Here is a 13,531-nt window from a genome sequence, read left to right as displayed (position 1 = left end):
TGCTATAATCAACCATTAAACTGGACAGTATATATGAAGCAATTGTTTTGGGGCATTGGCCATCAAGAAGCATAAGAATAGAAACCTGAGACAAACTGAGGCTCTACCTGGGCTCAATATTCTGACTGTAGAGCAGTGAAGTGGAATCTATGCAGAGAACTAAGGAGACAAAGTTTGTCATTCAGGGAAGCTGAAGCAGCTGGGATCTGCAGAATAGAACACAGGGCAGGGAGATATGCAGAGGAACTCCAAGTCAGTACAGGGACTCATCCATGAGCTCCTTGGTGATTACAGTTAATAATACTCCATTAGATATTTGAAAGTTGCCAAGGGAGTAGATCTTAAAGGTACTCATCAGAAGAAAAGCAATTTGTAGCTATGTGTGGTGACTATGTGTGATGTTCACTAGATGTACTGTCATCATTTCATCATATGTACAGATATCAAGTCATTGCATTGTACAGTTCAAATTAATATACTGTCATGTCAGTTATACCTCAAAAATTATGAAGCACAAACTGACAAAAATGGGGAAATTTAGACAAACCCTTAACCATTATTTGAGATTTTAACAGCCTTTTCCATTAAATTGAGAAAACAAAGAGACCAAAATGTAATTTAAAAGCATATAGAATATCTGAATGACACTATCAACTAAGTTACAAAGTCTTTGTATCAACTATGTTACAAAGTCTTTACCTAAACACAGCAATATATACATTCTTTTCAAGGGGACATAAAGTGTTTGTAAGAGGTCATATAGTGGGTTATAAATGAGATCTTAATATATTTCAAAAATGTAAATATTACAGCATATGTTGCTCTGACTTAATGGAGGAACACTAAATGTTTCCTTTTGTAAAAAACAGAAACAAAAAAAAAAACAAGAGAAGGATGTCTAATCTCATCACTTTATGTATTAGAGTCCTAGCCAGGACAACAAAAATGACAGAAAGAAATATAGGAGTAATCTTCATAATCTTAGCAAAGATTTCTTAAGACATGAAAATTATTTACTTTAAAAAAACAAATGATACATTGGATTTTAACAAAATCAAACTTTTTTCCCTTCATGTTGCCATTAGGAAAAATAAAAGGCAAGTTACAAACTGAGGGAAACCATCTGCAGTACCTGATCTGACAAATAGTTTGCATCCAGATTATATAATTCCTACAAGTCACTAATAAGAAGAAACACAACTCACTTTTAAAAAGTTATAATACTTGGACAGAAGTTTCACAAAAGAAGATATGAAACATTCAATTCATTCACAAATAATGCCTAAAAATCTTTAGTCACCAGGAAATGCAAATTAAAACTATAATGTGTTGCCACTTCATATCCACTAATATACTAAAATTAAAAAGACTAACAATACCAAGCAATGGTGATGATTTGGTAGCAACTTTCATATATTACTGGTAGGGGTAAAAATAGTACAAGTAGTTTGGAAAACTGGCAGTTATTTTTTTAATTAAACAAACACATGTCATACGACCCAGTAGTTGCACTTCTATGTGTTTACCATGAGAAATAAAATCATATGTTCACAAAAACAGTTGGACCTGATTGTTCATAGCAGCTATCCTTACACCAGTCAAAACTTTGAAATACCAAAACATGCATTAGTAGATGAATTAATAATACATTGCAGGGCATTCATCAAAAGGAATACTACTTAGCAATAAGAAGTGATGAGTCTCAAAGTACTATTCTGAGTGGAAGAAGCCAGCATAAGAAAGAGTAAATACTGTATTATTCCATATGTGTGGAATTTTATAATAAAATTATAATCTGTAGTGATAGAAGTGGTTGTCAGGAGTGTGTGTTTGTGTGTGTGTATGTGTTGGGATAGGATAATGACAAAGGGCATGGAAAAATTTGAGGCGTTATGCACAATGTTTAAGATTTTACTAGTGGTGGGATTGCACAGGTGTATATATTTGTCACAACTTCTTAAATTAAAATAAAAATACTGGATTTGGGTATTCTTTATTTAACCAGGGGAAATGTGGACTATGTGGCAGCAAAGTTGCCAGTGACATCATGATGTTATACAAATGTTTATAATCTAAGCAAAGAATAGGGATGTCCTCACTGTTGCCTTTGAACATAAACATACTGTGTGGAGTTAGAGTGATGAGGTGAGTATCTGTAAGAAGGGAGTTGGAGGTGAACCATTAGTCTTCTGTTGATATTATTAACATGCCTGCCTCCAATTTTCAATAATTGGCTCACATGTCTAGTCAAGGCTAATTAAAAAATGTTTTTGATGTGTTTTTTTTTTCAGGCTTGCCCTAAAAATTGAGAAGGAGGGCAGAACTTGGTTACATCCTACTCTGTTTCTGAGGGTTATGTTTCTACTTCTTCTCCATCTTGAGAATCATGGTTATTGATTCTTTCAGAATTTGATCTGAGGTAGGGCAGAGATAAAAGGCAGGGAGAGTTATTTCTCTGGTGTTGTCAGTTCCTGGTAATTGCAAGAGTTGTTAGGTTTTTAAAAGATGATCCTTTCTTTTTATGGAGCACTTTCATGCTTTCTTTAGACATTTCCTTTTTTTTTTGGTCAGGGGTCCCTCATTTTGTGCTAGTTTCTCACCAGTTCTTTAGAACTATGCACTTGGACATACACTTCTAAATTTATTCCCTGTGTATATGACTATGAGTGCTGAGAGAAGAAAGTAGTCATAATTGAATGGAGAAACATAGTAGAACATACTTTAAGAAAGGAAATGAAAAGAAAAATGAATATTATCCCAAGCTAATTAGCACATGAAGAAAAGGAAAGGAAGAAATAGAAAATAAAATGAATAAAAAACATATCATTTAATAATGTTATGATTCTCTGGTAAAAGACACTGTCACACTGAGTTTACAAGAAAAGTCCAGCTACATAGTACTTACAGTAAATACATATAAGAGAGTGATAAAAAAAAAAGTCGAACACCTATGGATGAACTAAGTGATATTAGGAAATTAAAACAAAAATAAACCTGTTTTGAGAGGCACTGTCAACAGCAGGTAAGTTGGCATTTAAGATTTAAAAGGAATTAAGCAGTAAAAGAAAGGCATTATTTTAGTGATAAAAGGAATAATTTAAAAAAAGATATATGACATACTTATATGCACCAAATGAAGAACAGCTGACTAGAAAACCTAACAGTTTTTTAAGGACATGAAGGGATACAAAATATAATAATAGAGGCAACTGTCTCTGATCACAATCTAATAATATTATAAATTAATAATTCAAAGGTGATTTGTTGCTGGCAGGGATCTGGGAAAAGATTTTCTTATATATTGCTTGTGGAATTTTTTATTTTTTGTTTGTTTTTTTCCAAAGCAACTTGATAATATCTATTAACATTTAAAATATGCAAACTTTTTGACCCAGCAATCTCCCCCTGAAAATCCATTCATAGGAACAAAAGCACAAGTATGGATGTGTACAGGTACAAAGATTTTACTGTAGCATTATTTTGATAGGAAAACAAAAATGAAGAAGATGAGCAAATGTTCATTAATAGGGAATAATTAAATAAATTATTCCATAACTGATGCATAATATATTTTTTAGTCATTGAAAATAATAAAATAGAGTTATAATTGATGACTTTAAGAGAATTCCATGAGATGTTTTTAGAATGAAAGGGTAAGGGCAGTCATATACAGTATATAATCTCCTATAGTGAAAAATACCTTTATCTATATATGTCCATATGTTCATATATGTGTACATGTATATATTTGGTTAAATGAGCATGGAATAAGTAAAATGGATTATGTGGAGCAGATGGAATGGAAAAGTTTTAGGGATTTTGGAAGGAAGATGTGAAGGAGGAACATGGGAAATATCCACTTTAAGTAATAGAGAGTTAGATGTGTATTTTATGACTTGTAGAGATGGCCATGAGTGCTTAAGGTAGGAAAAGAGCCAGTTCTGAACAAATGTATATGGCATGATTCTGTCTCAGTTTAAAGTCCTCATTTATCTATCTATCTATCTATCTATCTATCTATCATCTATCATCATCTTCTATCTATGTGTCTGACTGTCTTTCTATCTGCTTGTATATGTGGAGTTGGGTAAGTGATGAAGGCTTCAGTTAGGATTATGACAAAAGAGGAAGGAATATGTCTAAAAGCCTCTTAATGAAGTAGAAGAGAAAACAGCAAGTAATTAGCTGTGAATGACAATAGAGGAGGAAAATTTATGAAGACAGAGAGGTTTTAAATTTCTATGACTTGGAGAATACTGAAATAAGAAATTCAGAGAAAAATTGTTTGAGAGAAATGAAGGCCAGCTGTGTTTTGTATGTCTGAGTTTGGGGTCTTAGGAAGACTCCCAGGTTCAATGGTTGCTTGGGTAAATGGGGGTGGGAAAGTATAAAGAAAATCATCCAAGAACCTCATGATTTTTTGTTTATTTGCAGTTTGTTTGTGTATACTTTATTTGGCTATGTAGTGAAGATTTTAAAGCTTATATGCAAGGGGAAAACAGTAAAAGAAACTATTGTTATGCACAATTATATATTAATGAAAACTACATTCTACACACACATATATATACACAAATCTCTCAAAGAAATTAAAAAGGCTCACTTCAGACAAAAATATTTGGGACAATTGTCATGCAAAAAGTTATTATCTTTGACATGGAAAGATAAAAATCCTAAAGAAAATATTGAATATTCCAATTGAAAAAAAGATGGAGTGGGAATTTACAACATAAAAAGGCATACATGCTCAGGAAATGTAAAATATTCAAAGTTATTAGAATTACAGTATTGAAAATTTAAATAACAATGAAATAATATTATTTTGTATACAAGCAGGCAAAACTGGAAAACATGGTTAGTTTTGGCAAACATGTAGATAATAGGATATATCTATACATTGTGGGCTGCCATTTGAATTTTGATATAGTTCTTTTCATGAGTCCTGAGGTTTTTATCTTAGATACCCATTTTGAGAAAATAAGCATAGATGAATATCATAGATTAATATTTTTGTAAAATTTGTTTAATATGATTAAATATCAAGGGGTTCTGGTTAAATAAAGTCATATGGTATACCACTATGTACTGATTAAAATAATATCTTGAGGAACATTAACATTAAGAAACAATATTAGTGTAAAAAGGGATGTAAACTGCATATATGGTATGATAGCAATTTGATAAATTGTATTATGTACACATTCATATATTTTATAATATTTATTAAATAGTATTAATAAAATGTATGTAAGTAAACATCTAATGTATATATGTACAATTACTACATACATTTTTATAAATAGAAAGGTTCTAAAGTAAAGAAATGTTCTCATTTTACAAAAGAACAAAAAAAATTTAAACACTTTCAGAAAACTCTTTAATAAGGACACTATTACCTGAACATGCACAACATTCTCACATTTTAACATATGGTGATATAAATTCCATTAGATCAGAAATTGTCCATAGTAGGCATAATTTCTAAGATTGTTCAGGAAGCAAGCCCATACAATGGAGTAAACACAGTCTATTTAATAAGTGATGTTGGGAAAATTGGACAGATATGTGGGGAAAAATGAAACTAGACCACCTTCTTTTTTTTAAAAGATTTTATTTATTTATTTTTAGAGAGGGAAGGGAGGGAGAAAGAGAGAGAGAGAGAAACATCAATGTGTGGTTGCTGGGGGTCATGGCCTGCAACCTAGGCAAGTACCCTGACTGGGAATCGAACCTGCGACACTTTGGTTCGCAGCCTGTGCTCAATCCACTGAGCTACGCCAGCCAGGGCTACTAGACCACCTTCTTACACCATACAGAAGAATAAACTCAAAATGGATCAGATACTTAATTGTTAGACTCAAAACCATAAAAATCCTAGAAGAAAACACAGGAAGTAAAATCCTGGACATTGCTCATAGCAATATTGTTTCTGATATATTGCTTCAAGCAAGGGAAACAAAAGACAAAATAAACCATCATAGAATCTACATCAAGCTGAAAACGTTTTGTCACTGCAAAGGAAATTATTAACAAAATAAAAAACAACCCACTGAATGGGAGAACATATTCACTTATACATCTGATAAGGGGTTAATATCCAAAATTTATAAAGAACTTATAAAACTCAACACCAAAAAACCAAACAATCCAATTAAAAAATGGATAAAGACCTGAATAGAAAGTTCTCCAAAGAGGACATACAGATGGGCAATAGACATGAAAAAAGGCTCAAAGTCACTAATCATTAGATAAATGAACATTAAAACCATAAGTTATCACTTCACACCTATTAGAATGGCTATCATCAGTAAATCAACAAACAACAAGTACTGGAGAGGATATGGAGAAAGGGGAACCCTTTTGCACTGCTGGTAGGAATGCAAAATGGTGCAGCCACTGTGGAAAGCAGTATGAAATTTCCTTAAAAAAATAAAAATGGAACTGGCTTATGACCCAGCCATTTCACTTCTGGGAATTTATCTGAAGAAACCCAAAACACTCATCTGAAAGAACCCCTGTGCACCCTTATGTTCATGGCAGCATTATTTACAGTAGCCAAGATTCAAAAGCAGCCCAAGTGTCCATCAGTAGATGAATGGATAAAACAACGATGGGACATTAACACAATGGAATACTACTTTGCTGCAAAAAAGAAGAAAACTTTATCCTCTGTGATGACATGAATGGACCTGGAGAATATTATGCTAAGTGAAATAAGCCAGTAAGAGAAAGATAAATACCATATGATTTCACTCATATGTGGAATCTAATGAACTAACAAGGAAAATGGGGACAGACGCATAGATGGAGCAGAGGCTGACAGCTCTTGGGGGTGGGGTTAGTGGGTAGAGGGATTGAGCAAAAAAGTAAAAGGACTCATGGACATGGATGGTAGTGTGGTGATAGTGGGGTATGGGGAGGAGGGGAGGAGGAGGCAAGGAGGGTATAAGGGGGATAAGTGGTAATGAAAAAATATACATTAAAAAACATGTCTAAGATCTAATCTCTAGAATCTGCACACATCAAGAGGAAGATTATCTAGGTGAACCTAATCTAATCACATACACCTTTAAAGCACAGAACTTTCTCTGGCTGGTAGCAGTAGAGAAGGCAGAAGGAAAAGTTGGAGAGATTCAAAGCATGAGAAGGATGCATCCTGCTCTTGGCTTGAAGGTAAAGGAGATCACATAGAAAGCACGTGAAGGAAATGAATCTTGCCAATAACCAGCAAACCCAAAAGAGAATCTCAAGATTCAGATGCAAACTGCAGCCGTGGGTGAGACATTGACTTTGACCTTGTAAGACATAAGGAGAGGGACCAGTGGAGCCATGCTAGCCTAGATTTCTGACTTGCAAAAAAAAAGTGAGATAAAAAATGGATATTAAGTCACTAGACTTGTGGAAATTTGTTCCAGCAATAGTAAAAATGAATATATTGGTCAATGTTTAAAACTGTGTATAACTAGTTCTCAAGTAAGATAGAGGGATTACATGCATAGACCTTGAAGTTAAATAGAACTTGGGTCTCAATTTCAGATTTTTCACTGATTAACTGTCTGATTTGGGAGAAATTCTTTGATCTATTCAAGTCTCAATTTCTGAATCTGTCAAAGGGAGTAATGATAGTAATGATACTTTTTTTAGTAGTTTATTGTTTTATTTTATTTTATTTTGGTGTGTGTGTATATACACAGCATAATATAAAGTTATTATAAAACACTAAAATGGGTTTTATTATTATTTTATAATTGCTATTTCATCTAGCAACTATGCCCTGATAAACTAAAAGACTTGAAAAATAATAATTTATTTAAACTCCATATAAAAATGATTTTTTCCTCCCTTCTTCCATTCTCCTCCCTGTCTTATCTTGATTTTGTCCATGTCGACAGCAGCAAGGAATTTTGTTTTAGACTCAAAGTAAGGAATCTCTTCCAATGATTTACGTGATTCTCATCTCAAAGACCAAAATGTCAGGCTTCTCACAGAAGAGGCACCTGACCCATTGAAACTCCCTAAAGAAAGTTAATTTTTGGTTTATGACTTTTGTTTGGGTCAGCAGTTACAACGAAAGCATTAATGTTCGAAATGCCTGATCCACACAGACCTGGGCTGGGTAGAAGATGCTGGCCAGGTCTTTTAGAGAGAAAAAGCTTGCAGACATGGAGACCATGTCCTAAAAATTTTACACTATAGGAATTTCAATAAAAAATGTCCACAAGGGCAATTCTAAAGAGCTGGCAGTATTCAAACTCTGGAGGGAGAGAAGAGGACAGGCAGCAAGGATTTGGCTACTCATAGTATATGACACATGTATACTTAAAAAAAAAGATGTTGGGTCAACCTCTTTGTCAAAGCTGTGGCTCTACTGAGGCACTCAAAGCTCTAGCAGCATCTGGGCCGGGATGTTTGTCACAAGACTCTGAGTGTAGACATTTGGTTTATTGAAGTGAGGGGTCATCAAGTCAATGACTTAAGAGGCATAAAGCTGAAGTAATACTTGCTTATGTGATATCTCTATTTATAATTTAGGAAATAGTTGTTGAACTCTGTTTCAGGCACTGTGTTAGACATTACAGGAGGCACAAAGGTGAGCAAGACACATTGTCTGCAAGGAGTTTCCAATCCAGACAATGGTTTTCTAATGGGGATGTTTTGCTGCCCCAAGGGACATTTGGCAATGTCCAGAGACATTTTTGGTTATTACAGCTAGAGAAGGTATGGGGAAGTGGAAGGTACTATGACATCTAGTGGGATGCTGCTAAATATCCTACAAAACACAGCTCTGCCCTTACAACAATGAATTATCCAATCCCAAATGTCAATGGTGCTGAGGTTGAGAAACTATGATATAGAACAAGTCATGAAAGATATGAAACAAGTATCTCAGGGGGAAACATTGGGTACAGGCAGAGAACAGAACTCTATAGTGTCAAGGTTTTATGTTGAAACATTTATAGGAGGTACATGGGAGTTTCTTTGAAAACTTGATCACAGAAACATAGCTAATGGCAGAGAATCTTACCCAGGTGAGGGTAGGAAAGCAGATCAGACACAGCTGCTTCTTATAAATTGCATCCCTGTGCTGTTGCCAGTAGTGGAGTTCTACTTCATGTTTATATATTGAATTAAAACTGGGAGCATAAAACAGCTATAAGCATCCTTCTTAATAGAAGGATGTATTAGTATTTCTTCTTCCCCACTTGTCAGGTCTTATACAAGCTCCTAGATTTCTGCAGTGTAAGCTTACATATCCTCTGAAGTGAAAATCTGTAATATGTTTTTTTACACTTTTTGTTTTTAACCCTAGGAAGCATTTTTAATAAAATTGATTCTTGCCCTATGGACTGTGATCTCACTCTCTTAAAAGAAGACCAAGAATTAAATAACAAGGTAAAAATGAAGGCATGGATGCTGGCTTTGCAAAGATCATGAAAACAGAAGCCCCTGATTATTAACTATGATTTTAAAAAATATATTACCAGGTAGAAGGTAATTTGGTCTTCAAAGAAGGTTTTGAAGTGTGGGACATGCTAAAGCAGCTGATGTTTATGAAATCAGTAATGCCAATAAATTTTTATTACATCCGAATCAGACTTTGTAAGCTGTTGAAGACGTTAGTTAAATTAATCAGTCTACATTCCTTTTTCCACCTTGGGCAGGGTGATTGGAAAATGTGCTGATTGTACTGTTTTATTTGGCATAATCAAGGCTTCCGTGAAGCTTGTCCAGAAACTCTCTTGATAAATGTATATAAATTACACCAACTGGGCTCCCAAATGTTGGTTAAATTAATTTTACTGGTATTACTGGATCCAGTTTTTAGATATCTTTTTCTAAACTCTATACCTACATAGATCATGTGACTGAGTTGTAAAGATTTAGAAAACTTAGCTTGGATAGAAAATTGAAGTAAAAGGACTGTCCCACAACCCTGCCCTTTCCAAGACAAATGATCTGAATCACTGTCTTAATTCTCCACTATTCTGACTAAATAAACATATGTGTATAGAGACTAATATTGTGCCATTATCTTTAAAGTAAACTTTGTTTTCACTGTAAAATAGTGAATCACCATCTGACCAAATAAATTATTGTGTTTTTAATGTCCAGGTAAGCATGTATAGCATTTCCATTTGTGGTTGTTTCTACACTGTGGTCTATATTAAAGAAGAAAGCATAGGAATAAACAGTTTCATGAGATTTGTAACAATGAAAGATAATATTTACTGAGTGCTAGAAAATTACTAGGTGCCAGAAAATGTTCTCAGTCCTTTGTATCAAATGACTCATCTTATTCTCACAGCCTAATGGGATAGATTCTACTATTATCATCATTTTCCCTATTTTATGATGACAAAAATAAGATGTGAGAGATGGAGTAAGTTAGCCAAAATAACTTTGTCAGTAAATGCATAGATGAGATTTGAGCCAGACTTTCTGTTTCTAGAGCTCATCTTTGTATCCATCATGAAATAATACTTTGAAAAAGTTGTGTACTTTTTCCCCATTTAGCCAGTATGTCTTCTGCTTCCTGAGTCTTATAACATTAATTTGAGGGCTAGGATATGGAAACAAAGGACCATTTGCTGGGAAGAAAAAGGTTACATCCTTTATACATATTATGTATTATGTACTTTTATGTATACTCTTTGAGAAGCTAAAGAAAGAATATTTCCATGAAACTTCTAAGATATTATGGATCTAACATTAGCCTTTAAAATATTTTCTCTTGTAAATGTTTGGGATTCCAAGGAAGGCTAAAGTAAGGTGAGAAAGAATACAAATATCCAAGAAACCTAAAATTATTTTCTGAGTTCACATGTTTAATCAAAGGGTTCCATTTTTATTTTATTTTTAACAACATTCAACATATTCAAAAATTGTGTCAATTGTTTGAGAGAGCAAACTCTTCCCTAGGGGTCAAGCTCTGTGTGTGGGGTGGGGGGTGGCTTAAGCCTGAATTTCTTTAGGAAACAGCTTGTGTATGCTGGGAATGTGTCTCAGGAGGATCCTTGTTTTGTGATGACAGAGCCAAAACACACCCAAGGTACTCGCAGCTGAGTGCTATGGATCAGGAGGGTTATAATACTTCCTAAATCTAAATCTGAGACTCCCTATTTCAGGTTAAGTGTTTTCTTGTTTTTCATCTCCTGTATTAGGTATTGATTTGTCTCTTCAATTGACATTAAAAACTCTAACCTAGACAATTCATAGGGTGGCTGTGGAAAAATAGAGTTAATGTTGAACTTTACATGTGAAACACCAGTTTTTCAAATAACAGATGACCTGAGAACAATTGAAATTTGTGGCCCCAAATGGCCAGAAATGCTAGTTGTTCTCCAGAAGACAGAAACAGTAGCTAGGGTGTTACTTCCTTGAGGGCTTTCTTCAAGTAAATCCTGAGCCACCCAGCTGGGGATACCTCTGGGTACTGCTAATGCAAAGCCTGTCCTGAAAAAATTTGGTGAGCACATGAGACATGAATTAAAGAAAGAAAAAAATAGTATTCTTGCTGGATGGTCTCAGGATTTAGGCTGGATTTAATTTGGAACTATGGTTTGTTTTTTTTTTTTTTTGGATGATAATAACAGCACTGATGGAATTGAACATGATGTCATATTTATTTGCTTTGATACTTTACATGCACCTGGTATTTGTTGTTGTTATCTATGACTTGCATATCTGTGATCATATTAACACAAGCCTCTTAGCGGAGCACCTTCACCCCAAACCTTCCTCCTATGCCTTTTTTTTTTTAAAAAAAATAGTGCCCATTATTTGGGCAGGCATTAAAGCTTCTATGCTGCTCACTTCTGATCTTCCCAGGGCAGTTCAAAAGCATTAGTAATCCTTAGGATTCAGCCCTTTATTCACTGTTTCCTCCTTCTAAGGCTCTCTCTTTTGATGAAAGAATCCCCTTGCTCTTCATCTGGCCAGATGGGCAGATGAACAGTGCTCCTTGGAGCCCTGCACAAAGACTCTGTTCCAAGTTTGGGGGAAAAGTGCTTCTGCTAAGTGGAGCTTAACTGTCCTAGCATCCTAATGCTTTGCCACTGCACTGTCATGGCCCTGTGAACTGCAAGTTTCTTTCTCCACACAAAGACTTATCCTCTCACAAGTTCCATCATTGTCACTCTTTTCCATTAACTAATTGGTCCATGGAAAGACTTATGGCTAAGGGGAAAAACAAAAAACAAAAAACTCTGAACAGAAAGGTGGGGACGTTGGGCTTTACTTCCTACCATGTAACACAATTAAATAGGCTTATCATGTCAAGAGGTGCACAACTTTGACATTAAATATATTTTGTCATTTTATATTTAATAGCTTCATAAAAATATTATAATACTTGCACAAGAAAGGATGTTAAATGTTTTATTGACCACTTGTGCTATACAACACATTTTGCCAGTTGCTACTCATATCCTTAATGTTCTGAACATTAAGTGCTATCTTCCCCACTCCCAGAAATATTTTGTGTATATTATCTGTTTGTCTTCATAAAAATCCTATGATCTGTGTTAAAAAAGTATTCTTTGTTTTCAGATTAAAAAAAGAAAACTTAAATTTAAGAAGACTTGATTGCATGTCTTCTGATCATTACTTTTGGCCCTTTTTACTACAACACTATATACTTCAGTTTTAAAAAATTTAAAAATATTCCTTGGCTCTCATTTTGTGTTGTGCTTGAAAAAGTGCTAATTATGTGTGTGTGTGTTGGGGGGGGGGGTTTAACCAAATTTGTGTAAGAACGGCAGTCTTCATAAACCAAATTTTTAGTACATGAACTTTAAAATTAGAGTCTGAATCGTATCAATTTACATTTAAATACTTCCGATTGATTTTTGCAATGAGTCAGAGTGTGAATAGCCATGCACATACATAAAATGTGGCACTTCAGAACAAATTTGTACCACCAATTTCTCTTTTAAAGTGTAGGTGCTTATCTTTCTACAAACTTTACTATTAGAAGAATCTTTTTAAGTTTTTAATTTTTTTAGTATATAGGTCTATTTTTATTAAGTTTATTAGGGGGACATTGGTCAATATATGGTAACAAAGGATGGTTTAACTTTGGGTGGTGGGCAAAAATTGCAATATACAGATGATGTATCATGGATATGTACACTTGAAACCTGCTGCATTTTGCCTTTTATAATGTGCACCCACAGTTTTGGCCCAAACTTTCAGGAAAAAATCTTTCATTTTAATTTCTTAACTCATTTATTTACTTATATTTAGATACTTGTTTTTGTATTATAAAGGAGTTTTAACATTTATTTTTGAACATATGATACAAGAAATTTTAGGTAACAAATGTATAAAATTAAATACACTAAAAAAATTAAAAACATTTACATAGCTACAGAATTAGTACTACCCATGTATAATGCTCATCTTTACTTTTCTCTCAAAAATTTGGGCAAAAAAAGTGAGCATTACACACTGCACAATATGGTATATTACTTTATTAACTGAATCTGTTTTTTTCTTAAATATGTTTTGTTGATTATGCTATTACAGTTGT

General features: G+C 34.0%; 1 protein-coding gene across 1 annotated transcript in view; it reads left to right on the top strand.

The window, feature by feature from the left end:
* Positions 1-13,531, top strand: part of LOC123820735 — a 203,964-nt gene that overhangs the window by 175,437 nt on the left and 14,996 nt on the right. Inside the window, exon 10 of the mRNA XM_045841664.1 lies at positions 9,315-9,393. Coding sequence (XP_045697620.1) covers positions 9,315-9,393 — 79 coding nt within the window. The remainder of the gene's footprint in view (positions 1-9,314; positions 9,394-13,531) is intronic.

Source organism: Phyllostomus hastatus, unplaced genomic scaffold (assembly GCF_019186645.2).
Source record: "Phyllostomus hastatus isolate PE091 unplaced genomic scaffold, TTU_PhHast_1.1 phas_contig_37, whole genome shotgun sequence".
In the NCBI taxonomy this organism is placed as follows: Eukaryota; Metazoa; Chordata; class Mammalia; order Chiroptera; family Phyllostomidae; genus Phyllostomus; species Phyllostomus hastatus.
This window is presented reverse-complemented; position numbering and strand designations above follow the sequence as displayed.